This window comes from Dipodomys spectabilis, unplaced genomic scaffold (assembly GCF_019054845.1).
Source record: "Dipodomys spectabilis isolate Male_0828 unplaced genomic scaffold, ASM1905484v1 ptg000080l, whole genome shotgun sequence".
NCBI classification, from domain to species: Eukaryota; Metazoa; Chordata; class Mammalia; order Rodentia; family Heteromyidae; genus Dipodomys; species Dipodomys spectabilis.
The window spans coordinates 1146649-1172240 of NW_024870757.1; the positions used below are offsets into that span (position 1 = coordinate 1146649).

A 25592-nucleotide genomic window follows, 5' to 3' on the forward strand; every position below is an offset into this window, starting at 1 on the left:
ATAAGAGATTCCAAGTTCTGAGATGCCATCTCTACTTGGAGCATTCTGGGAACTTAACAGAAGCCTAGCTACCCATGCTCTTCCAGGCTTGGTACATTGCCCAGGTAGTGGCAACTTCAGGAAGACAAAAATGCCACATGATTTTGCTTATTTCATCTAGTCCATTCCTCTCCAGGGTCTTTCCTTAGATGCCTGAGTGCTTGCTTGCTAAAGAAACTGGAGGAGAAGAGAAGAGGGAGAGAAAAGGAAGAAGGCAGAGGTATATAGAAATGTATATGGCCCCAGACTGCATAAACAGTTGCCGAGTCCCTAGTATCTTGGGAAGAAGTAGAATAGCCCTTGTGCCCCCAAAGTAACCACTAGCCTGACTGTAACCCAGTTTTGCACATATGTGTGTAATATATATATATATGTATATATATATATATATATATGTATAGATATATGAACGTATATATAATTTTTGTTGTTGGTGGTGGTTGTGGGGCTTGAACTCTGGGCCTGGGCACTGTCCCTCAGTTCTTCAGCTCAAGGCTAGCACTTTACCATTTGAGCCATAGCACCACTTCTGGCTTTTTCTGTTTATGTGGTGCTAAGGAATCGAACCCCAGGGCCTCATGCATGTGAGGCAAACACTGAGCCATCTTCCCAGCCCTGTATATATAAATTTTATATAATTTTTTTTTGTGGGACTTGAATTCAGGACCTGAGCAACAGTCCCTGAACTCTTTTTGCACAAGGCTAGCATTCTACCACTTTCTAGCCACAGCTCCACTTCTAGTTCTTGATTGGTTAATTGGAGATAAGAATCTCATGGGGACTTTTCTACCCTGACTGGCTTTGATCTGTGATCCTCAGACCTCAGCCTGTTGAATAGCTAGGATTACAGGCATGAGCCTTCTGCACCCAGCAATTTTTGTATTTTTTTATGAGTGGAATCATGCAGCATGTATACTATTAGACCCATTTGTGTTGTAGCATTTTATTATAGTTTATTTTCAGTGCTATGCAGTATTCCATTTTGATTTCACTTTGACACAGCCATCTGTTTTACTGGAAACAATGGTTCTCATGCTGGTGCCAGGGACACAGGGAGACATCTGCATCATTGTGACAGGGTCATGGGGAAGCCTGGTGGTGGGAAGTCAGGGATGCTATTAACCATCCTACAAAGTCACCGCTGGCTGCTTCGAGCCATTAGTCTCAAAATATGAACAGTGCCATGTGTGAGGGGTGTATATTTCTTTTCTTTAAAAGAATGAGCTTCCTCATTAAAAAGAATTGTCTTATGTTTCCAGGATGTGTATGTTGTTTATAACTTCCAGATTGGTGTGTCTGGAATGATATGTGAATCCTGTCACACACCTTGACTGGGCTCTCTGGGAGACCCAGGCTGAGCCAGGCACTCTGCTTTGGTGTGTGCTACTCTAAAGTAAAATGCACATAGTTTGTAGTAATGTCTGCAGGGTCCACAGCACTTGATTCCACATTTCAGAATTTGGGACAGAGAACAATTACTAGATCAGCTGTGGCCAGAGGGAAAGTACCTGGTGGAAAGCAACAAAATTGGAGTGAGTCTACCTAGTTTTATGTTGTTTCATCTTGCTTTTGTTTTATTAAAAAATGTTCCTTTAAGGGAGCAGGAATAACTGGTGTCTTGAAAAGTTACATTACAGAAAGTGGATACTCTTGACCAAAGTGGCTCCTGGGTAGCTAGGACTATGGGTGTGAGCCACCAGTGCTCAGTGTAAGAGAATGATTTTATTTATTTATTTATTTATTTTGGTCGTGGGGCTTGAACTCTAGGCCTGGGCACTGTCCCTCAGCTTTTAAGCTTAAGGCTAGTGCTCTTCCACTTGAGCCACATCACTACTTCTGGTTTTGAGTGGCTTATTGGAGATAAGAGTCTCACCGACTTTCCAGCCCTGGCTGGCTTTGAACCTCGATCCTCAGCCTCCTAAGTAGCTAGGATTACAGGCGTGAGCTACCGGCACCGGCAAGATTATTTTAAGCAATAATATTTTTAGTAATTTGTTATACCAGCCATGGTAGTGCACTCCTGTTTCTAGTTTTTTTTAGAACTGTTTACATTCCCCACTCCCAATATTTTCTATAATTTCTTTCTAGTAAGTTAATAACGTTAACAACAAAATAGCCAGCTATGGTGTAATCCTAGCTACAGTAGAGATCGGGGACTGCAGTTTGAGAAAAAAAAGTTAACACCAACTGTCTGTCTCAACAAATAAGCCCAGTATAGTGACATGTGCAAACGTCCTAGCTAAGAGGGTGGCCTGCCTGCGTGGGAGTGTTCAAGGCTTAGTCCAGGCATGTGGGAGTGCCCAAGGCTTAGCCCAGGTCACAGTGTGTGGGAGTGTCCAAGGCTTAGTCTAGGTCACAGTACGTGGGAGTGTCCAAGGCTTAGCCCAGGTCCTGGTGTGTGGGAGTGTCCAAGGCTTAGCCCAGGTTACAGTGCAAGGCTATGTGAAAAATTAGTGAAGCAAAAGAAGGCTTGGGAGCCGGGCTCATGTGGTACAGCCCATTTGAGGCAAGTATGAATACTGCCAGTTATGGGAAAGATCTCTTGGCCTTTGTCTACTTTGAGATTAAATGCTTTAGAAAATTAAGTCTAAGTGGCATGGTGGCTCAAGTGGTAGAGCGCTTGCCTTGAGCTGAAGAGCACACGGACAGCACCCAGGCCCAGAGTTCAAGCCCCACGACGGACCAAAAAAAAAAAAAAAAGAAAATTAAGTCTAGCTGGGTGCCGGTGGCTTATGGCTTTAAGCCTAGCTACTCAGGAAGCTGAGATCTGAGGTTCACGGTTTGAAGCCAGCCCAGGCAGAAAAGTCTGTGCCACCAGAAAACCAGAAGTGACACTGTGGCTCAAGTGGTAGAGTGCTTGCCTTGAGCTGAAGAGCTGAGGGACAGCACCTGGGCCCAGAGTTTCAAGCCCCATGACTGACCTCACTCCCCCCAAAAAAGAAAGAAAATTAAGTCTAATTAATGGGAAACTATAAATGATAGCTTAGAAAAGGCCAAGAATAGACACTCAAGCTGGGTACCAGTGGCTCACATCTGTAATCCTAGCTACTTAGAAGGCTGAGACCTGAGGATTGCGGTTCAAAGCCAGCCTGGCCAGGAAAATCTGTGAGACTCCTATCTCCAATTAACCACCAGGAAACCAGAAGTGGTGCTGTGGCTCAAAGTGGTATAGAGTGCTCGCCTTGAACAAAAGAGTTCAGGGACTGGGCCCAGGCCCGAAGTGCAAGCCCCATGACTGACAAAACAACAAACCCCAAACAAGACACTCATCTTCCCACTTCTTTACCCTCTATTGAACACAGACATCTTTATGTCACGCACGAGTAACATAAAGCAAGTCTGAAAGCCTAAGAACGTAGTAGTTCCAGAGAGGCAGTACCACCACATATGGAGATTGTGGGTTCAGTTGATGACAGTGCCTATGTCCTGAGTTCCAGGAATCCATGTCCTTCTGTGGGTTTACGATTGTGATACTCTCACAGGAGCGAAGTTGGCCTGAAGCTTTATGACATCAGATAAACATGAATTGTGTAAATCTTAGAGAAGACACAAGGAAGGATAGAGTAATGAGGCTCTTTGCATGGTTAGCTGTTTCTCTGACCCCAAGATAGGGGTGACTGGGGGAGCACAATTGTGATAAAGTTCAGTATTGTATACTTTTTTAAAAATGTGGTTTCTAGCTGGGGGCCAGTGGCTCATGCTTGTAATCCTAGCTACTCTGGAGGCTGAGATCTGAGGATTGTGGTTCAAAGCCAGCCTGGGCAGAAAAGGCCATGAAACTCATCTCCAATAAACCACTAGAAAACTGGAAGTGGCACTGTAGCTCAAGCAGTAGAGAGCTGGCCTTGAGCTGAAGAGCTGAGGGACAGCGCCCAGACACAGAGTTCAAGCCCCACAACCAACCAGAAAAAAAAAGTGATTTCTGGGCCATATGGTCAGTCTGGAGCACAGACCTGTATGGGACAATAATTCTGTAAGAAATTGCAAAGCTTTCCAAAGCACCCATAATTCCTTTGCTTTTCTATCAGCAGTGAATGAAAGTTCCTGTTGCTCTACCTTTTAACCAGTACTTCATTTATCAAACTGGTTTTTGTTGTTGTTTTGGTTTGTTTTTTCTGTTTTTTGTTTTTTGCCGGTCATGGGGCCTGAACTCTGGGCCTGGGCACTGTCCCTCAGCTCTTCAAGCTCAATGCTAGCGCTCTACCACTGGAGCCACAGTGCCACTTCCGGCTTTTTCTGTTTATGTGGTGCTAAGGAATCGAACCCAGGGCCTCATGCTTGCAAGGCACGCACTCTACCGCTGAGCTACTTTCCCAGCCCCTGTTTTTTTTTTTTTTTTGTCAGTCGTGGGACTTGAACTCTGGGTCTGGGCGCTACCACTTGAGCTACAGCGCCACTTCCAGTTTTCTGGTGGTTTATTGGAGATAGGAGTCTCACGGTCTCTCCTGCCCGGGCTGGCTTTGAACCGAGATCCTCAGATCTCAGCCTCCTGAGTAGCTAGGATTACAGGCGTGAGCCACCAGCACCTGGCTGTTTTTTCTTTTTTTTTGTGTGTGGGTTGTAGGGCTTGAACTTTGGGCCTGGGTGCTGTCCCTCAGCTCTTCAGCTCAAGGCTAGCACTCTATCACTGAGCCACAGTTCCACTTCTGGTTTTCTGGTGGTTAATTGGAGATAAGAGTCTCACGGACTTTCCTGCCTGGGCTGGCTTTGAACCGTGATCCTCAGATCTCAGCCTCCTGAGTAGTTAGGAATTACAAGCATGAGACACCAGTGCCTGGCTCAAACTTGTTTTTAATTTTAGTTCTGATAGGTGATGGAGGTTGTAAAATTTTAACCTCTAAAAGCACAGTAGTTTTAATGATTTGTTGTATTAGATGAAGCTAATTAAGTTATACTGCAATAACAAATGAGAGTAAAACTCAGTGGCTTCCTGCATTATTTGCTTGTGTGATACAGCCTAGCAGCTTATCTTTTGCTTGTTGCCTTCACTCCAGAGCCTAAACAGTGGGGTGGGAAGGCTTTTTAATTGAGAAAAAGGCCAAGAGGATGCAAGGATACAAAAGCTCAGAAGTAGGACACCAGACCTCCTCTCACCTTTCATTGCAAAAGCAAGGGGATGGCCAAGCACGAAGTCACTGGAGGCAGGGATACAGTAGGTAATGTGCCCTTAAGGACAACCAGCTATGTAATCATACAGGTTACTGCACTTGTCTTCGTAGTTTTTTTTGTTTTGTTTTGCTGGTCGTGGGGCCTGAAATCTAGGCCTGGGGGCTGTCCCTCAGCTATTCAGCTTAAGGTGAGCACTCTACCACTTGAGCCACAGCGCCACTTCCAGCTTTTTTTTTTTTTGCTTATGTGGTGCTGAGGAATTGAACCCAGGGCCTCATGCATACAAGGCAAGCACTCTACCGCTGAGCCACCTTCCCAGCCCTTCATAGTTTTTTTTTTTTTGGTCGGTCGTGGGACTTGAACTCTGGGCCTGGGCGCTGTCCCTCAGCTCTTCAGCTCAAGGCGAGTGCTCTACCACTTGAGCTACAGCGCCACTTCCGGTTTTCTGGTGGTTTATTGGAGATAGGAGTCTCACGGTCTCTCCTGCCCGGGCTGGCTTTGAACCGCGATCCTCAGATCTCAGCCTCCTGAGTAGCTAGGATTACAGGCGTGAGCCACCAGCGCCCGGCTCCTTCATAGTTTTTTTTGACACAGCAGTAATGTTTTAATTAATGCCTCCCCATGACCTATCAGGATTCATCTCATTTTCCTTTCAGTTTCTTTTCCAGTCAGGTGGCCTCCTGCTATTCCTGACTGGGCAGGCAGGTTGTCACTTCCTGGTCTCTCCAGTCCTTGCCTCTGGAGATCTTCTCCCAAGACCTGTGGGCTCACATCCTCCCATCTCATCCACTGGTGCTCACACACAGTTTTCTCAGTGAGCCTTTCCCTAACTCATATTTGAAGTTGAAACCACACCTGCCCAACACATCCTCTGTCTTGCTTTTTTCTCCAGGGCATTGACTACCATTTGGTGTAATACATGGTACTTAGTACTTGCTTATCTTCTTTGCTGAATTGTAAACAACTTGTTCTGCCTGATCTCTGCCACATCCACACAGCAACATAATGGTTATAATGTGAAAGCTGCTAGACAATTTGTATGCAAATGAGTGTCTAATTTTTACTTACAGACTGTTAAATTTGAATTTCATATAATTTTAATATGTTGTAAAATAGTTTTTTCAATTATGGAACCACATAAAAATATCCTGCCAGGCGCTGGTGGCTCAGACCTGTCATCCTAGCTACTCAGGAGGCTGAGATCTGAGGATCGCAGTTCAAAGCCAGCCTGGGCAGGAAAGTCCGTGAGACTCCAATCTCCAAGTAACCACCAAGGGCTGGGATGTAGCTCAGTGGCAAAGCGCTTGCCTAGCAAGTGCAACGTCCTAGGTTCGATCCCCAGTACCAAAAAAGAAAAGACAAAAAAAAATACTGTTAACCCCCCCCCAAAATAAAACCAACCCTCCAAGTAACCACCAGGAAACCGGAAGTGGCGCTGTGGCTCAAGTGGTAGAGCACCAGCCTTGAGCTGAAGGACAGTGCCCAGGCCCAGAGTTCAAGTCCCATGACCCCCACCCCCCAATGTTCTTCACTCTTGAACCATACACTAAAATGTTCTTCACTCTTGAACTGTACACTGAAAATGTTCTTCACTTGAACTGTACACCAACAGACGTGGACTACACAGCTGACCTGTGGCTTCCAATTTTCTATTCCCTGCAATAGACAAAAAAATCAGTTTTTGTGGACTGCAACTCTAAATGAGAAACGCAAATAAATGAAAAATACCTGTACCTGTGATGTCTGCCTAGGCCAGCATATCTTACAGCTCGGGAGCGCGATGAACCTGGCTACGGGAGAGAACCTAGATAGGCAGCAGAGAGACCGGGAACCACAGCCATCCTCACAGAGGAGTTTGGCGATGTTGGAGCGGCCTGGGGACAGGGACGAGAACGCCCCGGGAGGACGGCACCAGGGCTCAGTAAATGGCCTGGTGCTGCTGCGTACTCGCTGGGAGAGGGGCTGGGCTGCGGGCAGCTGGCCCTCCAGAGTGCGTTGGGTCCCCCGGGCCGCTTGGGGCCTCACGCGGGCCTGGCCAGACGGGAGGCGGACCCCTCCCTGCGACCCCCTGCCTCAGTGTGGAGGAGAGGGCTTGGTCGGGCCTCTAGTAGGCGCCTTCCCCGGCCCCGGGGCGCCGACCGCTGCTCCGCCTCTCCGCGGACCCACTGGTTTTCCTGCTCCCCAACCCTTTATCTGGTTGGGAGCGCTCGGACCATCGGAGCCGGTGCGCACAGCCTAAGCTCGCGGCGCGACTGGGCCAGTGGGCCCCGCACCTTGCCCAGCATGCCCGCCCCCTGCCCAGCCGGCCTCGTCCCCTCCCCCTGCCTGGACTGCCCCACGCTCTTCCTAGCTGTCCCTACACCGCCCGCTGCTCAGCTAGCCCCGCCCCCTGCTCAGCTGGCGTCGCCCCACGTTCTCCTCAGCTGGCCCCGCCCCCGCGCTCTGCTTGCGACGTTCTGCATTTTCGGGAGCCTCATCCGGGAGCCTGGCAGGCGCATGCGCAGACTTGACAACTCGCCGAAGTGTGCGTTGCGGTGCTGGAGGTAAGTCCGCGTTTTTGCGGCTCCCGGGCCTCTCGGTGCTCGGTTTTCCTAATTCCAAAGACGCGGAGCAGAGCCCTACGCGAGGGACCGGGGGCGTCCTGCGGTTCAGAGCGGCCGAGCCCGGGCCGTGCCCACCCTCCCGGGCGCCGCGCTGCCTTTTTTGGGCATGGCCGGCGAGGGTCCGGGCCCGCGTTGGGCGGAGGCGGGCGCGGTCTTCCGCCGGGGTTCCTTCCTCAGTCCCCCCTCCCTGTCCGCGGGGACACCCCTCTCCGGGTGCCTTGGGGTGGACTCCCCGGGGATCCACGGCCTCCTCCCGAGCCCCGCCTTCCCGCGCCGTCTCTGGTCTTAGGGGGTTTGAGCTGAGCACCTGTTCATAGCGTCCGCGCGCCTGTGCGTGCATGCACGCGCGTGTGCGTGCCCTGTGCGCGCCTCCTGCCCCTGCTTCCCCTGTGAAGGCCCCCTACCTCACCCCGCCCCCCGGACTCTCCCCCTCAGGCTGCCCCCGCCTCACCCCCTCGAGGCCTCCCCTCCCCCGCCTCCCCCTCTCCCGGTTTCCTCCCCTTTCCCCCAGGCCTCCTCCCGCCTTCCCTTCCCCCAGGTTCCCCCCCCCTAACCCCCAGGCTTCCCCCCTCCCGCCGGGCGTGCACCCCCACCGCTGCTCGTGTTTGCGTCGTGCGCACGTTGCCCTCGGCAACGGCCGCGAGGGCCTCGACCCCGGGACTGAGGCTCCGGGGCTTGATGCCCGCGGCCGTGTGAAGTGCGGCTCCTTCTCCCCAGTCTTCAATGTCCTTAAATCATCGCATACCGTGCCTCCGCCTCTGGGAGGCCCTTGGGTCTCCCCGGGGTGGGCCGCTCCGCCGCTTCCTTGCCCGGGGTCCTTGCCCGGGAGCCAGGAGCCGCTGGGCCTCCCGGAGCTGCCTCCACTCTGCACTGAGCGGCAGCCCGCCCGCGTCCCGGGCAGCCCGACGCCGCGCCGTGGCCCGGAGATGGCAGCGAAGGCGCCACGTCCTGCTCTCTGCTACCCCAGGGCTCGGTCCGAGCTCTTTGGCGAGGGTCAGGCGCGGGTTCCTGGCGGCGACAGGCCCAGCGAAGGAAGTTAAGCAGATTTTGACGGCTGGGAGCCGAACCTTCCGGAGACGTTGATGGCAGAGGCAGAGTCGTGACTCAGGAAATGCTCTTCGGGCTGCCCGGCTGCGGCCGAGCTGCGTCGTGACCCGCGCGGCCTCGGGTGGCAGGAAGCTCGTCGAGTGTGTGCGTGTGCGTGTGTGTGTCTGGACTGTGCAGCCTGCCGCCTCGTTCTGTGCTGGGATCTGTGCGATGCCACTCGTGGTGCGGAGCCTGCGCAGGCGTGACCTCGCCCTGGTGCAGTCCTCCCTCAGGTGCTCAGGTTGGGTGGTTTGTTTGTTTTTGTATATTTCTTTTTTTTACCTTTTCTTTTGTTGGTCTTGGGTCTTGAACTCTGGGCCTGGGCGCTGTCCCTCAGGTCTTCAGCCCAAACGAGTGCTCTACCACTTGAGGCATAGTACCACTTCGGGCTTTTTCTGCTTATGTAGTGCTGAGGAATTGAACCCAGAGACTCTTTCTAGGCAAGCGCCACATCTGGTTTTCTGGTGGTTCATTGGAGATAAGTGTCTCGGACTTTCCTGCCTGGGCTGGCTTTGAACTGCGATCCTCAGATCTCAGCCTCCTGAGTAGCTGGGATGACAGGTGTGAGCCATCGGTGCCTGGACTGTTTTTAGTTTTTAATGGCAGTACTGGGGTTTGAATTCAGGGGTGTCCTGTTAGCCAGGGAGAGTATTTTAATGAATTTGAAGTGCTATTGAAATAGTAAGCTCCCCTGTTGAGCCTAAAATACAGTTTTGTTTGCCCTATTTTTATAGACTTGAAGCAATTCGGAAGCATTCCGAGCTCATTGTGTAAAGAGTTTAAATAGCATTGAACTTGGATCAAGCCCAGTATACTAGAAGTGGCTGGAGGACCAGAAATTCCAGAATTGGCCAGAAACCTGAGTGATATGAAGGGCTCTGCTGTATCCTCACACCAGTTTTGTTTTATTTTTTTCAGTCACAGTGTTCTTGGCTTCCTTGCCTATGGCTACCATTTGAGCCACACTTCCAATCTGGCTTTTTTGCTGGTTAATTGGAAGTGATCTTGGCTTTGACCTTGATTCTCTGATCTTATCCAGTTTTGAGTAGCTAGGTTACTGGGTGAGCCACTGTCCTGGCCTAATCCCAGATCTTATTGGCAGACATCCCTAGTCCTGCAGTACTCTTTACTTTGAAAGCAGAGGTGTGACTCAATGGGTAGAACACCAGCCCTCAGTAAAAATTTTAAGCCAAGTGAGAGTGTGAGACCTTGAGTTCCAAATCCCAGGATGGGCTCCAAAAGAAAAAAAAATTTACCTCCCCTCCAAAAAAAATAAATAAATAAAAAAGCTTCCTGTGGAGAAGTTCACAAGTTATCAGGTAGTAATTCCTTATACTTTTCAGCTATCACCATATTTTCTCACCTTAAAATATTTAAATCTTTTGAGGAAGCTTTTATTATTGTCACAAAGTTGTTAACGAGTGCTAACTAGAGGCATTACATTTTCCCTTTCTTTCTTTCTTTCTTTCTTTCTTTCTTTCTTTCTTTCTTTCTTTCTTTCTTTCTTTCTTTCTTTCTTTCCTTCTCTCTCTCTCTCTCTCTCTCTCTCTCTCTCTTTCCTTCCTTCCTTTCTTTCCTTTCCTATCCTTTCCTTTCCTGTCCTGTCCTATCCTGTCCTGTTCTAGGGTGTAAACTCAGGGCCTAGGCTTTGTCCCTGAGCCTCTCTGTGTTCAAGGTTAGTGCTCTACCACTTGAGCCACAGCACCACTTTCCGGCTTTTTCTGTTTATGTGGTACTAAGGAATTGAACCCAGGGCTTCATGCATGCTAGGCAAGCACTCTATGACTAAGTCACATTCCCAGCCCTCTACTGTTTCCTGAAGTATGATAGAAAAGTTGAAGAGAGAACAGTGAATTTACCAACTTACACATATATAATAGTTACATGTGTCGATACTATATGTGTGCCTGATGGTGTGCATATATACATCTTTTTGTATAGCAAATATTTGTGGGGTTTATATGTGTATATTCTGTATATGTATTATATGTATTTTTATGAGTATATGCCACATACATGGGTGTATATGTTTTAAAATTTGCATGTGTATTTATGTGTATGTGTATTTATGTGTGCACATTTATGTGTATTATGTATAATCTTCAAAATGAGTCCAAGTATGACACTTTACCTTTAAAATTTTAAGGACAGAGATTCTAAGGATAAGAGCATTCTTTTTTTGCACGGGCATACTACTATTACCAAACCTAAACAGTAATTTCTTCTTACCTGATAACTCATCTCTTTATGTATTTTTTCTAGTTGTCCCTGGGAAAACTGATTTTTGAGATAAGAAATTTTGCACTGGGCACTGGTGGCTTGTGTAGTCATTCAGAGGGCTGAGATGTGAGTATCCAAGTTCAAAGCCAGCCTGGGCAGGAAAGTCTGAGATCCTTATCTCCAATTAACCACCAGAAAACCAGAAGTGGCGCTGTGGATCATGTGGTAGAGTGCTGCCTTGAGCTAGTGCTGAGGGATGGCGCCAAGGCTGCATTAAAGCCCCATGGCTTGAAGAAAGTTTTGTGATCATTGTGTTGTTTTTAACTGTTTTGAAATAATTTGTAATTTCGGAAGGAAAACTGAATAGTGAGATAGTGTGCCTTTTATCCTAACTGCCAAATGTAAACTTCTTGTGTAATTGTAGAACATTGTCAATACCAGGAAACAAATTGATGCAACCCCAGGGTGGATTTAGGTTTCACTAATCATGGGAGCACTCACTGAGGGTCTGCCTTGTCTACCCGAGGACCTCCTGCTAGGTCCCCCCTCCTAGCACTGTCACCTGGGATTTTTTTTTTTTTTTTGCCAGTCCTGAGGCTTGAACTCAGGCGGAATCCCTGAGCTTCTCTTTTTTTTTTTTTTGCCGGTCATGGGGCCTGAACACTGGGCCTGGACGCTGTCCCTCAGCTCTTCAGCTCAAGGCTAGTGCTCTACCACTGGAGCCACAGCGCCACTTCTGGCTTTTTTTTTTTTGTGTTCTTTTTTTTTTTGCCAGTCATGGGGCCTGAACACTGGGCCTGGACGCTGTCCCTCAGCTCTTCAGCTCAAGGCGAGCGCTCTACCACTGGAGCCACAGCGCCACTTCTGGCTTTTTCTGTTTATGTGGTGCTGAGGAATCCAACCCAGGGCCTCATGCTTGCAAGGCATGCACTCTACCGCTGAGCTACCTTCCCAGCCCCCCTGAGCTTCTTTTGTTCAAGGCCAGCACTCTACCACTTGAGCCACAGCGCCACTTCCAGCGTTTTCTGTGTATGTGATACTGAGGAATTGAACCCAGGGTTTCATGCATGCTAGGAGAGCACTCTACCACTGAGCTGTCTTCCCAGCCTGAGTCTGATTTTTTTTGTTGTTGTTGTGTGGATCTTGAACTTTGGGCCTGGGCCCTGTCTCTGAGCTCTTCAGCTCAAGGTGAACACTACCATGTGAGCCACAGTGCCACTTCTGCCTTTCTGGTGGTTAATTGGAGATAAAGAGTCTCAAGGACTTTCCTGCCTGGTCTGGCTTTGAACCACGATCCTCAGATCTCAGCCTCCTGAGTAACTAGGTTTACAGGAGTGAGCCACTGGCACTAGGCCTGTGTCTGATTTTTGACTATTATAAATAGCTCAGTTTGAAACTGGGTAGCATCATTAGTTTGAAGAAAAAAGCTTTATATAAGCATTTCCATTTTCTAATTTAGAATACATTTAATATTGAAGTAGTGAAGGTCTCTGACTTTTTGCTTCCCAATCTCCTGCCTGGTTGCTGGGATTACTAGCATGAATCATATGGTTGGACTGACACTATATTTAATACACTGTACACTATTGGTTGTTTATATTCCTAGTCCTGTGGCTGATGGGAACATTGTTTCACACAATGAACATGAAAACAATGAAAGAAAAAAATGCAAATGAAACTTAAAACCATTTCTGCCTCACCTGTAATCCCAGCACCTGGAAGGAGTATTACAAGTTTAAGGTCAGCCTGAGCTGACTTAGAATAGCTAAGACAATTTGGAAAGACAAAGAAAAAAGTAGGAAAAAAGAACTATCCAGTACTAAGATTTTTTTTAATTTTTAATTTTTAAATTTTTATTGTAAATTAACTGTACAGAGGGGCTACAGTCACATGAGGAAAGTAATGAATATATTTCCTATAAGATTATTATTATTTTTTTTTTTTGGGTCCGGTCGTGGGGCCTGAACTCGGCCTGGGTGCTGTCCCTCAGCTCTTCAGCTCAAGGCTAGTGCTCTACTACTTGAGCCACAGCACCACTTCCGGCTTTTTTCCTTTTTGCTTATGTGGTGCTGAGGAATTGAACCCAGGGCCTCAGGCATGCAAGGCAAGCGCTCTACCACTGAGCCAACTTCCCAGCCCCTCCTATAAGATTTTCTATATAGCTGGATAATCAGGAAAATATAGGAATAGAACGGAATAACCAGGATGATACCTGTGGTATAATAGCATAGTTTTGTCCCTGAGTGCTGGCCAAAAGCTTTGGAATTCTTTGTGCTAAGTTGACTCAAAAAGTGGGGGCCTCCGGCTGGGAAGGTAGCTCAGTGGTAGAGTGCTTGCCTTGCATGCATGAGGCCCTGGGTTCGATTCCTCAGCACCACATAAGCAGAAAAAGCTGGAAGTGGGGCTGATGCTCAAGTGGTAGAGTGCTAACCTTCAGCTGAAGAGCTGAGGGACAGCGCCCAGGCCCAGAGTTCAAGCCCAACTGACCAAAAAAAAAAACCCAAAAGCTAAAAAGTGGGGCCTCCGGCTGGGAAGGTGCTCAGTGGTAGAGCACTTGCCTTGCATGCCTGAGGCCCTGGGTTCGATTCCTCAGCACCACATAAGCAAAAAGAATAAAGCCGGAAGTGGCTCTGTGGCTCAAGTGGTAGAGCTCTAGCCTTGAGCTGAAGAGCTGAGGGACAGCACCCAGGCCCAGAGTTCAGGCCCCACGACTGGACCCCCCCCCAAAAAAAAAAAGTGGGACCTCTTGATAGAAGCAGGGTGGGGAAGTTTCTCAGAACACTCAGCTCCAGGAGCGTCCTGAGGCACAAGGTGTCCTGGAGGTATGGAGCCCAGTTGGAGAAGAGGGGCTTTGAACCATCCACATGTCTTCCACTTGGTTGCTGCTGACTTGTATCACTTGTCATGAACTGACAACACAGGTAAAGTTTCCTTCTGAATGTTCTGTGAGTTGTCCTGGCAAAGTATTGTGCCCAAAATAGGGACATTGGAGACCCTTAAATTTGTGGAAAACAATCTATGGCCAAAATAGTCAGAAGTGAGCCTGAGTCTTTGGCCTGTCCAGTTGACGCTAATTCTCAGTAGTGTCTGAATTTTTAGACATCTAGCTAATGTTGGAGAATGGGTTGGTGCTGAGGATAATATAGATTTGGTGTTAAGAAAAAGAGGCATTCCGATGGAAAGAAATGAACCTTAATATAAACCTCACATCTTATGAAAACATTAAATTAATATATTAGAAATCAGGAAACCTTGGAACTTAGGAGTAGGTATAATTTTTTTTTTTTTTTTTTTTGTCATGGGAGCTGAACTCTGGGCCCAGGCGGTGTTCCTCAGCTCCTCAGCTCAAGGCTAGCACTCTACCATTTGAGCCACAGCTCCACTTCCAGCTTTTTTCTGCTTATGTGTTGCTGAGGTATTGAACCCAGGGCCTCATGCTTGCAAGACAAGCACTCTACCACTGAGCCAACTTCCCAGACCCCAAGGTATAATTTTAAACTGACAACAAACATCAAGAACATCTAAAAGGAGAAATATTTAAATTGGACGTTGTTTAAAAATCCTTTGCCAAATTTTTTTTTTTTTTTTGGTTCCGGTCGTGGGGCCTGAACTCTGGGCCTGGGCGCTGTCCCTCAGCTCTTCAGCTCAAGGCTAGCGCTCTACCACTTGAACCACAGTGCCACTTCCAGCTTTTTTCTTTTTGCTTATGTGGTGCTGAGGAATCGAACCCAGGGCCTCAGGCATGCAAGGCAAGCGCTCTACCACTAAGCCACCTTCCCAGCCCCCCTTTGCCAAATTTTTAATTTCACAATGTGATTTTTTGTTGTTTCTTCCCCCATGGTATAATCCCTGTTTTCACTGTATTTGATAGGTGCCCTGCATCCTGTATATGCATTTTTCTGATTTGGGGAGGGGAAGGGATAACAAAATGATGAAATAAGGATAAAGGATGACCCATGTAACAACAATATGTACAAGACATTAGGTTGAGGGGGAGTTATGGTGTAGTTGGGGAGGGGAAGGGATGCTAGGGGAAAAACAAAGGAGGAGGTAACAATGCGTGATAGGAAAACAGGACTCATTACCTTGCTTAAGTAACGGTAACCCCTCTGTACAGTATATTTACAATAAAAATATATAACAAATAAAAAAAAATCCTTTGCCAACCTGGGTGCCCGTGGCTCACACCTGTAATCTTAGCTATTCAGGAGGCTGAGATCTGAGGATTCCGGTTCAAAGCTAGCCTGGGCAGGGAAGTCCATGAGACTCTTTATCTCCAATAAACCACTCAGAAAACCGGAAGTGGCGCTGGGGCTCAAGTGGTAGAGCATTAGCCTTGAGCTGAAGAGCTGAGAGACAGCGCCCAGGCCCAGAGTTCAAGCTCCAGAACTGACAAAAAAAAAAAAAATTCTTTGCCAAAGCCCCTGTTAAGGACATAAAACAAATTGGAAGAAAATTTGTGAGTTATATATCTGACAAGTTATATTTAAAATATATAAAGACCTCAAGGCATTTATTAACTAGAAAGAGGCAGAAGACACAGTAGATACTTTACTGTTTGAATAAATAGATGGCAAATAATCATGAAAATGAGTTCAATATTGTTAGTCATTAGAGGAATGCAATTAAACCACAGTATTACTACACCACAGAATGGCTCCTGTTAACACCAAATTCTGGTGACAATGTGGACAAACTGATACATATACCTTGGTGGTTAGAATGTTAAACAGTATACTACTATGAAACAGTATGACTTTTTCTTTTCTATGAGTAATTTATTAGCATGTTTTTTTTTTTGTTTAAAAGTATAATTTTGGTGGGCTGGGAATGTGGCTTACTGGAAGAGTGCTTTCCTAGCATGTATTGAAGCCCTGGGTTCAATTCCTCAATACCACATACTCAGAAAAAGCTGGAAGTGGCATTGTGGTTCAAGTGGTAGAGTGCTAGCCTTGAGCAAAAGAAGCTCAGGGACAGTGCCCAGACCCTGAGTTCAAGCCCCAGGACTGACAAAAAAATTTTTTTAAAGTAATTTTGTTATTAAGGGGTTAACAACACAGGGGTTATATTTCATAAGTCAAATAATGAGTACATTTTTTTTTCTTTTTTTTTTGTCGGTTATTAGGCTTGAACTCTGGGCCTGGGGGCTGCCCCTCAGCTCTTCAGCTCAAGGCGAGCGCTCTACCACTTGGAGCCACAGCGCCACTTCTGATTTTCTGGTGGATTATTGGAGATTAAAGTGTCATGGACTTTCCTGCCCGGGTTGGCTTTGAACCGTGATCCTCAGATCAGGTGGCTGAGGCCACCTGAGTAGCTAGGATGACAGGTGTGAGCCACTGGCGTCTGGCCAGACTTTTCTGTTTTTAACACCAACCAATTCTTGTTACACTACAGCAATTGTGCTCTGGGTACCCGTCCCCTCCCCAAAGTGCACAAAATGTCTTGATTTGTAATAGCAAATTACTGGAAGCAAACCCGATGGTATTAAACTGGTGCAGTGTTTAAATGTTGTATACTATGGAATATTACTTAGCAATCATCAGCAACAAACTGTTTCTAGATGCTACCTTCATAGGTTTCAGGCAAGTTACAAACAGTACAAAAGCAAATTTCAGTAGACTACACATATGTCACATACGTGACATTCTGGGCCGGGAGGGTGGCGCAGTGGTAGAGTGCTCGCCTTGCATGCATGAAGCCCTGGGTTCGATTCTTCAGTACCACGTAAGCAGAAAAGGCCGTAAGTGGCGCTGTGGCTCAAGTGGTAGAGCGCTTGCCTTGAGCTGAAGAGTTGAGGGACAGCACCCAGGCCCAGAGTTCAGGCCCCACAACTGACCAAAAAAAAAAAAAAAAGGACATACTGCTCAGATACGTGTGTGTAGTCTTTCCAAACGACCTTCGGGAGCTGGTGGAGGGTGCAGCCTGGCCCCCGGTCTTCGGGCCCCCATCCCCGACTTATTCCTGACCCCCTTCCCCTCTGCCTCTCCTCTTCAGATTCTGTCTGCAAGTGCAAACTGCACTGCAGTGAACCTGTGTCCTTCAGGGCCTCCGGGCCCTGGGCCTGTCGTGCGCCGCTCCCCGGCCGCCCCACTGTCCGGCCTCCATTTTCATTGCTGCCTAGTGTTCTCTCCTGTGTCTTTCTGTCCTCTCCCTGTCTTGCTCATCCTCATCTCTGTTCCCGCTCTCGGCATGCGCGCCGCGGGCTTCACGACTGCTGCCAATCCCAGTTTAAGTCTGATCTCTCACATCTCCGCCTTTTCCAGCTTTTTTGTCACCTGCTCTCAGGTCCTGGGGTCCTGGGCGCCTCTGATTTCCTCTTGTTTACCCAGTTGCCATGGCACCGGAGGTGGTGCTGGCGCAAAGGGGGAGGGCGTTGCCTCTGATTGGACGCTGGCCCCGCCCCTGCAGCCTCAGCCCTCGGAGGCGCGGTCCCCGCACAGCATTCGGGGAATTGGAGTCCGCGAGGCATCTCCTAGTGCATGCGCAGTTCTACTGTCGCCATCGCACCACTTTTGGGTCGGGGGCTGCGGGAGCCCGTGGGTTGTTGCTGCACGGAAGTCGGGTCGGACCACCTCACGGGCCTGACAGGCCGGTGGCTGGGCGGGGCGGGCGGGGGCCGGGACCGGAGGCCTGGCTGCTTCTCTGTTGCGGTTCACCCGGCGAGCGCCGCCCGCAGCTCGGGACGCCCGCAGCTCGGGACGCCCGGCAGCTCGGGCCTCCCTGGAGGGTGCAGACGGAGCTCTGTGCTGGGGTGCAGCTGCGGTGGTGGATTGGGCTCACTGATGTTCTAGGCGATTCCATCTGGGTTCATCGTCGGCGGCCTTGTAATTTTCCCCTGTATCTTATTCATGGGTAATTGCCGCCCTCCCCCCCCCCCCCCCCAAAACAAAAAATTTCAAGCCGGGCGTGGCTGCTCACGCCTGTGATCCCAGCTACACAGGAGGCTGAGACCTGAGGGTCGCGGTTCAAAGCCAGCCCGGGCAGCAAAGTCCGCGAGACTCATCTCCAGTAAACCACCAGGAAACTGGAAGTGGCTCTGTGGCTCAAGTGGTAGAGCGCTGGCCTTGAGCTAAAGAGCTAAGGGACAGTGAGTGGCTCAGGCCCAGAGTTCAAGACCAATGACTGACGAAAAAAAAGAAGGAAGAGGCTGAGATTTGAGAATCAAGGTTCAAAACCAGCCCAGGCAGGAAAGTCCCTCAGATTTCACTCCACCAAAAAGCTGGAAGTGGAGCTGTGGTTCAAATGGTAGAATATGCTTAGGGACAGTGCGCAGGTCTTGAGTTCAAGCCCCAGCTCCTGCGATCGATCGATAAGATAGATAAAATTCTGTATGCGATTTATGTGTGGGGTTGCATGGCTAAGCTCAGAGATGCTGGCTTTGCTCTGATACCCTTGGCAAGGGTCTTCACCATGTGTCTTGTTGGCACCTTCTGCAGATCCTTGAGTCCTGATACCGGTGGTCCTCTTGTGTGTGCCTTGCCTTAGTACAGACAGTCACGTTTTGGTGGAGGTCTGTGAAGATGCTGCCTTTGGAGAAGGTGTTGGCCTCCCCGAGGAGCTCCCCACTGCCCCCAGAAACGCCCACACTGGGGTCAGACGACACAGTCCAGCAGGCAGAGCGCAGCCCATGGGAAGAGCCCAACCTGCAGGAAGAGTTCATCCAGCAGGAGGAGTGTGTCCTGGAGGAAGAGCCAGTCCAGCGTGAGGAGCCGTTCCAGCATGAGGAACCGGTCCAGCATGAAGAGCCCATCCAGCATGAGGAGCCAGTCCAGCGTGAGGAGCCGGCCCAGCGTGAGGAGCCCGTCCAGTGTGGGGAGCCGGCCCAGCGTGAGGAGCCGGCCCAGCGTGAGGAGCCCGTCCAGCGTGAGGAGCCCGTCCAGCGTGAGGAGCCCGTCCAGCGTGGGGAGCCGGCCCAGCGTGAGGAGCCGGCCCAGTGTGAGGAGCCCGTCCAGCGTGAGGAGCCGGCCCAGTGTGAGGAGCCGGCCCAGCATGTGGAGCCTGTCCAGTGTGAGGAGCTAGTCCAGCAGGAGGAGTATCTGCTGGGGAAAGAGCCCAACCTGCAGGAAGAGGATGACTTGCAGGAGGAGGATGACCTGCAGGAGGAGGCCTATCTGCAGGAGGAAGTTGAACTGGAGGACGAAGATGATCTGCAAGAGTCTAGCCGTCAGAAGGGATCTGAGAGGACCCCTGCTGACCTTGAGTTCTCCCGTCTGCGCTTCCGAGAGTTTGTCTACCAGGAGACTGCTGGGCCTCACCAGACTCTGGCCCGGCTGCACGATCTGTGCCGCCAGTGGCTGCGTCCCGATGCCTGCTCCAAGGAGGAGATCTTGGAGCTACTGGTGCTGGAGCAGTTCCTGGGCATCTTGCCGGACAGGGTCCGCCCCTGGGTGGTATCCCAGTACCCGGAGAATTGCACGAAGGCTGCCTCTCTGGTGGAGGGTATCTCTGATGTTTTGGAGGAACCAGGTGAGTCTGCCGACCCAGAAGGAAGCATGCTATGAGCAGTTTACTATGTGCAGTTCAAACCCGTTGTGGCTTTTCTGAGATCTTAGTCACCCATGTATAAGATGCAGAAGCATGCACAACTCCAAGCCCCATTGCCCTGCCCAGTGGCTTCTCTCTAAGAGCTGCCTCAAAGTTAAAACAGCTGCCTGGGCTCTTGCCTTCATGTCTGCTTTCCAGAATCTAGGAAACAGGAGAAATGGAGGGCAGTCAAAGGCAGAGAGCAGGCTCTTAAAGACTAGGTAAACATTCTGGGTGTATCGCTAGCTGGAGGTTTCCTCCATGTCTAAGGGCTGGGACCTGGGGTTGGACGAAGAGGCCTGGGGGCCCAGAGGCCCTGTCATCACCTGGGTTCCTTCCTGGTCCCTGCATGGGTCCCCATCTTTGGGGTCCCTGTTCATGCAGTGGTTTACTTGGTTGTTCACAGGGATACGGCTGTGCTCTCCGGGCGGGTCGACTTCTTCCTTCAGTGAGGGGGACTATGAGAGGCACTCTGACCCTCTGCTACTACCAAGAGGGCTGCTGAGCCCCAGCGGAGACCCAGATACTGGTGAGTGTTACTGGGTCCAGTGTGAAGTGGTGGATGTGTGGTTAGGAGACCATCTAGGGCTTGTTTCAAGTGGTAGAATGCCAGCTGCAAATGGTAATGCTGAACAAGAGCATGAGGCCCTGAGCTCAAGCTGCAGTATCAGAACACAAAGAAACTAAAACGAAACATTGCCTCTTCTGTGGCTTAAATGGGCATTTCTGGGGCTCCTCCTGGATCTGGGCGCCTTGTTAGTTTTGTGACCATGCTCAGTACAGACAGAAGTGTTTGCTGAACTTTGACACATGTGACACAACGTAGGGCATCTCCACCTTCTTCCGGGGGCTGTGTGGGTGGAGTGGGCCCGGCTTGTTTTGGAGGTGCTCAGCCACAGCATTTGTCTCCCCAGATCTGCCATCACTTCTCCCTGCCTGGCCAGCTCTGGAATCCATGCATCTGGATCAGGAGAATTTGGGGAGAGAAAAATCTGAAGAGTCTGACATTGATGCAACTGAGCCAAAGGTGGGTGGGGCCACTGGTATTGTGGAGGCCAGGGGACTGCTACAGGCGGCACTGGAGGCTGACCATGTCCAGCGGCTCCTGGAGTCTGTTCCCACAGGAGAGGCTTTGTCTCTCCCTGACTGTTGACCAGCTTCCCAGGGCTAAACTCTGCTGTAGTGAGGGATCTGAATATCTGTAGGGTGAGGTGTACGAGACCTTACAGAACTCAGGAGAGGGGTGTAGAGCGGTGCGTCTCAGGGTGGGTCACAGTCCCCGGGTGGGTGCTTGTTCCTAGCCAGTGCTCTTGGGGCCACCTTGCTGTTTTAGACAGAGTCGCTCCCGGATGAGACTCTGGCCTTGGGAGAATGGAACCAAATAGACCCCACAGAGGAGAACCTGAAGAGCTACGAGAAGCTGCTCCTGAGTGGTGAGACCTGCCTCCTGGGGGCTTCGCCTTACCCCCCCTTCTCTCCCAGCTCTGCTGGCACAGGCCAGCACAGGCAGTCCTGACTTGGGCTATGGTTAGAACACCAAAGGAATTTTCACACTTTTCTTTTAATTGTTATGTATTAAGGTGATGTAGATGTGTTTGAACCTGAGCATGTTTTAAGTGCCTTGGGACTTGGACTTACCTGTTTGCCAAGATCCTCATCCATCCTAGTCTACTCTTTTGAGTTCTTCCTGGGCCTCAGGACTTTCTGTTTGCATATCTGCCTGTGGAATATGAAGCCACTAAATTTAGAAAGGCCTGGGCCCAAGATGCCAATACTGTCACATAAGTACAGAGATTGACCTGACAAAGGCAGAGGCTTCTCTCACAGAAGTTCTTACCCCAGAATTTGCCTTTGCAGTGAGCCACAGTCAGATTCCTGGGCCCTTTACAAGGTTCTAATTTTATGGTTTTGTTTTGGTGATGCTTAACTTAGACCCAGAACTTCACTCATGCAGGTCTGAGGCTTGGACTCAAGGCCTAGGTGCTCTCCTGAGCTTTTTTTTTTTTTTGGCTCTTATCACTTGAGCATAGCTCCCCTTATAGCTTTTCTGCCTGGGCTGGCTTTGAACCTTAGTCCTCAGATCTCAGCCTCCTCAGTAGCTAGGATGACAGGCATGTGCCACAGTTAGGTGATCCTTCTTAGCACTGAGCTAAACTCCTAGCCCAATTTTATGTTTTTCTCTCTAACGTTTCTCACCCCTGGACTCTCGCCTTCTGCTTGTCCTCATTGTGCTTTCCTCCTCACCAGGCAGACCCTCTGCTTTATCTCTGCTTCCTTGTGCTCAGAACCTCTGGCTGTCCAGGGGCTCTGGAGGTTGCCCTCCAGTATAAAGAAAAAGACAGGCTGCCATGTGGGGACCCCTCTCCTGCACCCCACATCCCCTCAGCTGCTTTGTACGGATACCTTTTTTAGTCTGTACTTTTTAACTTAACTCAGGGTATGAGCTTTCTCAGCCGTGCACCGCCTTTGTGCTGGAGGCAGAGGACCTGGAAGAACTACCGGGAGGCAGACTCCAAGGTGAGGTCAGGTTAGAGACCAGGGTGTGGTCCGGCGGGGGAGGCTGGCATGGGGGGGGATGAGGGTCAGGTCCAATGGGGGGAGGCTGGTGTGGGGGATGAGGGTCTAGTGGGGGAGGCTGGCGTGGGGAGGTGAGGGTCAGGTGGGGGAGGCTGGCGTGGGGAGGTGAGGGTCAGGTGGGGGAGGCTGGTGTGGGGGGGGATGAGGGTCAGGTGGGGGAGGCTGGCATGAGGAGGTATAGACCTTCTTGCCCAGGCCCACACAGCTACATGCCTCAGCAGAGACCTCATCTCAACTCCAGTAGTCATTCCCCCTCTCCCTATGTTGGAATCCAGTCATTTCATTGATCTCTTATGTATAAAAAACTGCCCTGAAACTGGGTCGCCTAAAAGAATTCTGTGGCCTGTGGATTGTCTGCACCCAACCCTGCAGCTCTCTGGCTTCATTTGGTGGCTTTAAGGCATGCCTAGGGCTGGGATGTCCTATTGGCCTTAGTGACACACTGCAGGAGCCCAGCTGGAGCTATAGGCCTGAGTTCTTCCTGTGGCTTCTCCGTGGCTGGCTTGGGCTCCTCACAGGACGCCCTGGGACAGTAAGTCTCCAGGACAGTAAGCATTTGCCACAGTCTTGCTTGTATGCTGTGTGCTTACATCCCATTGGCTGCAGTAGTTCACATGACTGAGTCAATGGAAAAACAGATTATCCCAGGGTCATTCCTGGGTGTCATAGGTCATAGTTGGCCAGTTGGTCCACCACAGGGTTCAGTTGGTCTTTGTTAGTGACCAAATAGTGACCCATCTCATGGCTCCATTGCCGATGGCCCCTTGTGGTCCTGAAGATTGCCCCAGATCTCACCTTCATAAACGCAGGAAGGAGGAAGTCCCTCCTTGCAGCCCGCACTTCTGAGCAGAATGCAGGCACAAGGTCACCTGGATTCGAGGCTGGCTGGGAGCGGGTGGATCTGTCTCCTAGGGAGCTCAGCTCTCATTCAGAGACTTGGAGGAGGGGCGGGGGAACAGGTGAGTCTTACGAGGCTGCCATATGGTCTCACCTAAGTTAAAAATAGGGCTGACTGACTGGGCATACCTGAACTTCTTGTCCCATGGCCTCTTTTACCCCATGCTTAGGTCTTTGGGCCTCACATTTTATTTTCTTGGTTTCTGCTCAGGAAGCAGCCTCTGTGGCAGGCTTGGGAGTCAGGATTGCTTACACTGTGACCTTGTTTTAGATGGTGGCAGGATACAAGAGAGCAGAGAGAATGCGTGCGAAGATGTCTGCATGTATAGGATGCTCATGGAGAGGCTGACGAGGGGTGCTCCTGCAAACCCTCTACTGGACGCCCGCCAGGGCGCTCAGAACGGAGAGTCGAGCTCTGCAAACCGTTCCCAGCGGCAGTCAGTCATCCGGCAGCCAGCCCGGCCCGGCGCCCTACAGCAAGCCACTGGAAGGAAGAGGCCCCATCCCAACGATGAAGATGAGCTGGGCCCGAAGTATCCCTCCAGTAGGAGCAGCCAGCAGCCATACACAGGGAAGGTGCCTGGCTATGCTGCCATGTCCTCAGCTTGGCTGGACCCAGGCCCCTCTACTTCCAGCTATTGTGTGGTTGATGAGCCAGGAGTGTGCACAGGGGAGCCCTACACCTGCAGTGAGTGTGGGGACACCTTTGCGTGGATCTCACAGCTCATAGAGCATCACAGGAGCCATAGCAGCAAGAAGCGCTTTGCATGCTAGGGCTGTCAGGAAACCACCTCTCCGTCCCGGCCCTGGTTTAGCACTAGAAGACCCAAGACAAGGAGAATGGCTCCGTCTGGAGTCCCCTCCCTGCCACAGTGGCACCCGCACTGGCGGGAGGATCTCCTTACCCAGAACACCACACATGCAGGAGCCACCTGCTCCGAGAGTCCCAGGAGGTGAGTTTTGGCCTTGTACACACCCTGGGCTAATGTTCACATCTGGGTAAGCCATCAGATGTGAAGGAATACTTCCGCAACGTTTGTACCGCCATCCATAGGCTGGATCATTTGACATTGTGCAGTGTAGAGTTGCCTTACAGTGTGTGATCTGTTGGCGCTTTCTTGAAGTCATTCTTGCCTCAACTGCTCACCAAGCTCCCCAACTTTGTTCAAGCAGAATTCTTGCCATCTGTTTTGGCCGTTTCACAAATATGTGATGTCGAGTTTACTTCTGAACCCTCAAAAACAAGCAATGTTTTAGTTTAAATAAAAGGGCGCTTGCAGCCTAGTGATGCAGTGTGGGGCCTTTAGAGTGTGATTTCCAGCCCATTAGTGAATTGTGGGTGGTCCCTGGCATTGCAGAGCAATGAAGTAGAATAAAGTAGGTCAGAATGCATCATGTAGTAAAGGCAAGTATTGTTGTGTGAAACTTTTCAGCTATGTATCTAAATAGGAGAGCTGGCAACCATGTAAACTGTATTTCTTACTAGGGGGTTATGGTTAAAACTGGTTAAAAACTGATGCTCCAACTGAGCAAAGAACCAAACTTGGTCTACAAAGGCGATCTTTTGATTTTGTGTTTCATTGCAGTATTTTCTGTTGCCTGAGCATCAGTTTAATTGCCTCCTACAGATACAGAAACTGGTGCCTCTTCTGTCAGTGTTTAGGCAATCTGTAACAACCCTGTCTGATATGCTTAATAAAGTATTTATTTCTTCACTCATATTATAGCTTACTGTTTGTGATTGTGCTGCTGCTTGCTTGTGTGTTGAAGGGAGGGACACTGCTCCCAGCAGGGACACGAGAATGCATATTGTGATGGCTCTCCGCTGGATACCCTTCATCTGGGAGAAGACATACACATCCCTGGAAGAAGTGATCCCATGGCTTTGTTCCTTATAATAAGATAGGAATGTCCACCCAGGTGCCGGTCTCTACCAATTACTAAGCCAAGATCGCTTGTCTCTACTACCTGAACCCCAAGTTAAGTGTGGCTCTGGTAAAAAGAGCCTGTGTCCCTAGCTTACCTGCCATCCTGCCTTCACCACTGCACTGGGAGACTTCCTCACCGTGTGTCCCACAGATAACTGTTACTCTAAAGCCCATCATGTTTTTCTTCCTTCTTTCTTTCTTTCTTTTTTTCTTTCTTTGTGTGTGTGTGTGTGTGTGTCGGTCGTGGGGTCTTACCTCTGGGCCTGGGCGCTGTCCCTCAGCTCTTCAGCTCAAGGCTAGTGCCCTACCTATCACTTGAGCCACAGTACCACTTCAAGCTTTTTTCTGCTTATGTGGTGCTGAGGAATCGAACCCGGGACCTCATGCATGCGAGGCAAGCACTCTACCACTGAGCCAACTTCCCAGCCCCATGTTTTTCTTTTTTATGCAGATACTGCGGCTTGCTCGTTGCTGGTACGGTACTACTTGAACCATGTCTCCACTTTTACTTTTTTAATTTCTGTGCCAGTCCTAGGATTTGAATTCAGGGCCCGTGGGGGCTGTCCCTGAGCTTTCTCACTCAAGGCTTGTTGGTGCTCTACCACTCGAG

General features: G+C 49.9%; 1 protein-coding gene across 1 annotated transcript; it reads left to right on the plus strand.

Moving 5' to 3' along the window:
- Window positions 1-7625: 7625 nt before the first annotated feature.
- On the plus strand, window positions 7626-24773 carry Zscan18 (zinc finger and SCAN domain containing 18). Its single transcript, XM_042683280.1, has 7 exons — window positions 7626-7691; window positions 18494-19523; window positions 19987-20109; window positions 20495-20607; window positions 20914-21013; window positions 22017-22097; window positions 23326-24773. Exons 2-7 carry the CDS (start codon window positions 18578-18580, stop codon window positions 23826-23828), a joined length of 1866 nt encoding a protein of 621 aa, XP_042539214.1. The 5' UTR covers window positions 7626-7691; window positions 18494-18577; the 3' UTR covers window positions 23829-24773.
- Window positions 24774-25592: the final 819 nt, after the last annotated feature.

Coding starts and splice junctions, on each gene's coding strand:
- Zscan18 (XM_042683280.1), top strand. CDS start 18,578: ATGCTGCCTTTGGAGAAGGTGTTGGCCTCCCCGAGGAGCTCCCCACTG. Junction 20,608..20,913: donor TTGATGCAACTGAGCCAAAG/GTGGGTGGGGCC, acceptor TTGCTGTTTTAG/ACAGAGTCGCTCCCGGATGA. Junction 21,014..22,016: donor CGAGAAGCTGCTCCTGAGTG/GTGAGACCTGCC, acceptor AACTTAACTCAG/GGTATGAGCTTTCTCAGCCG.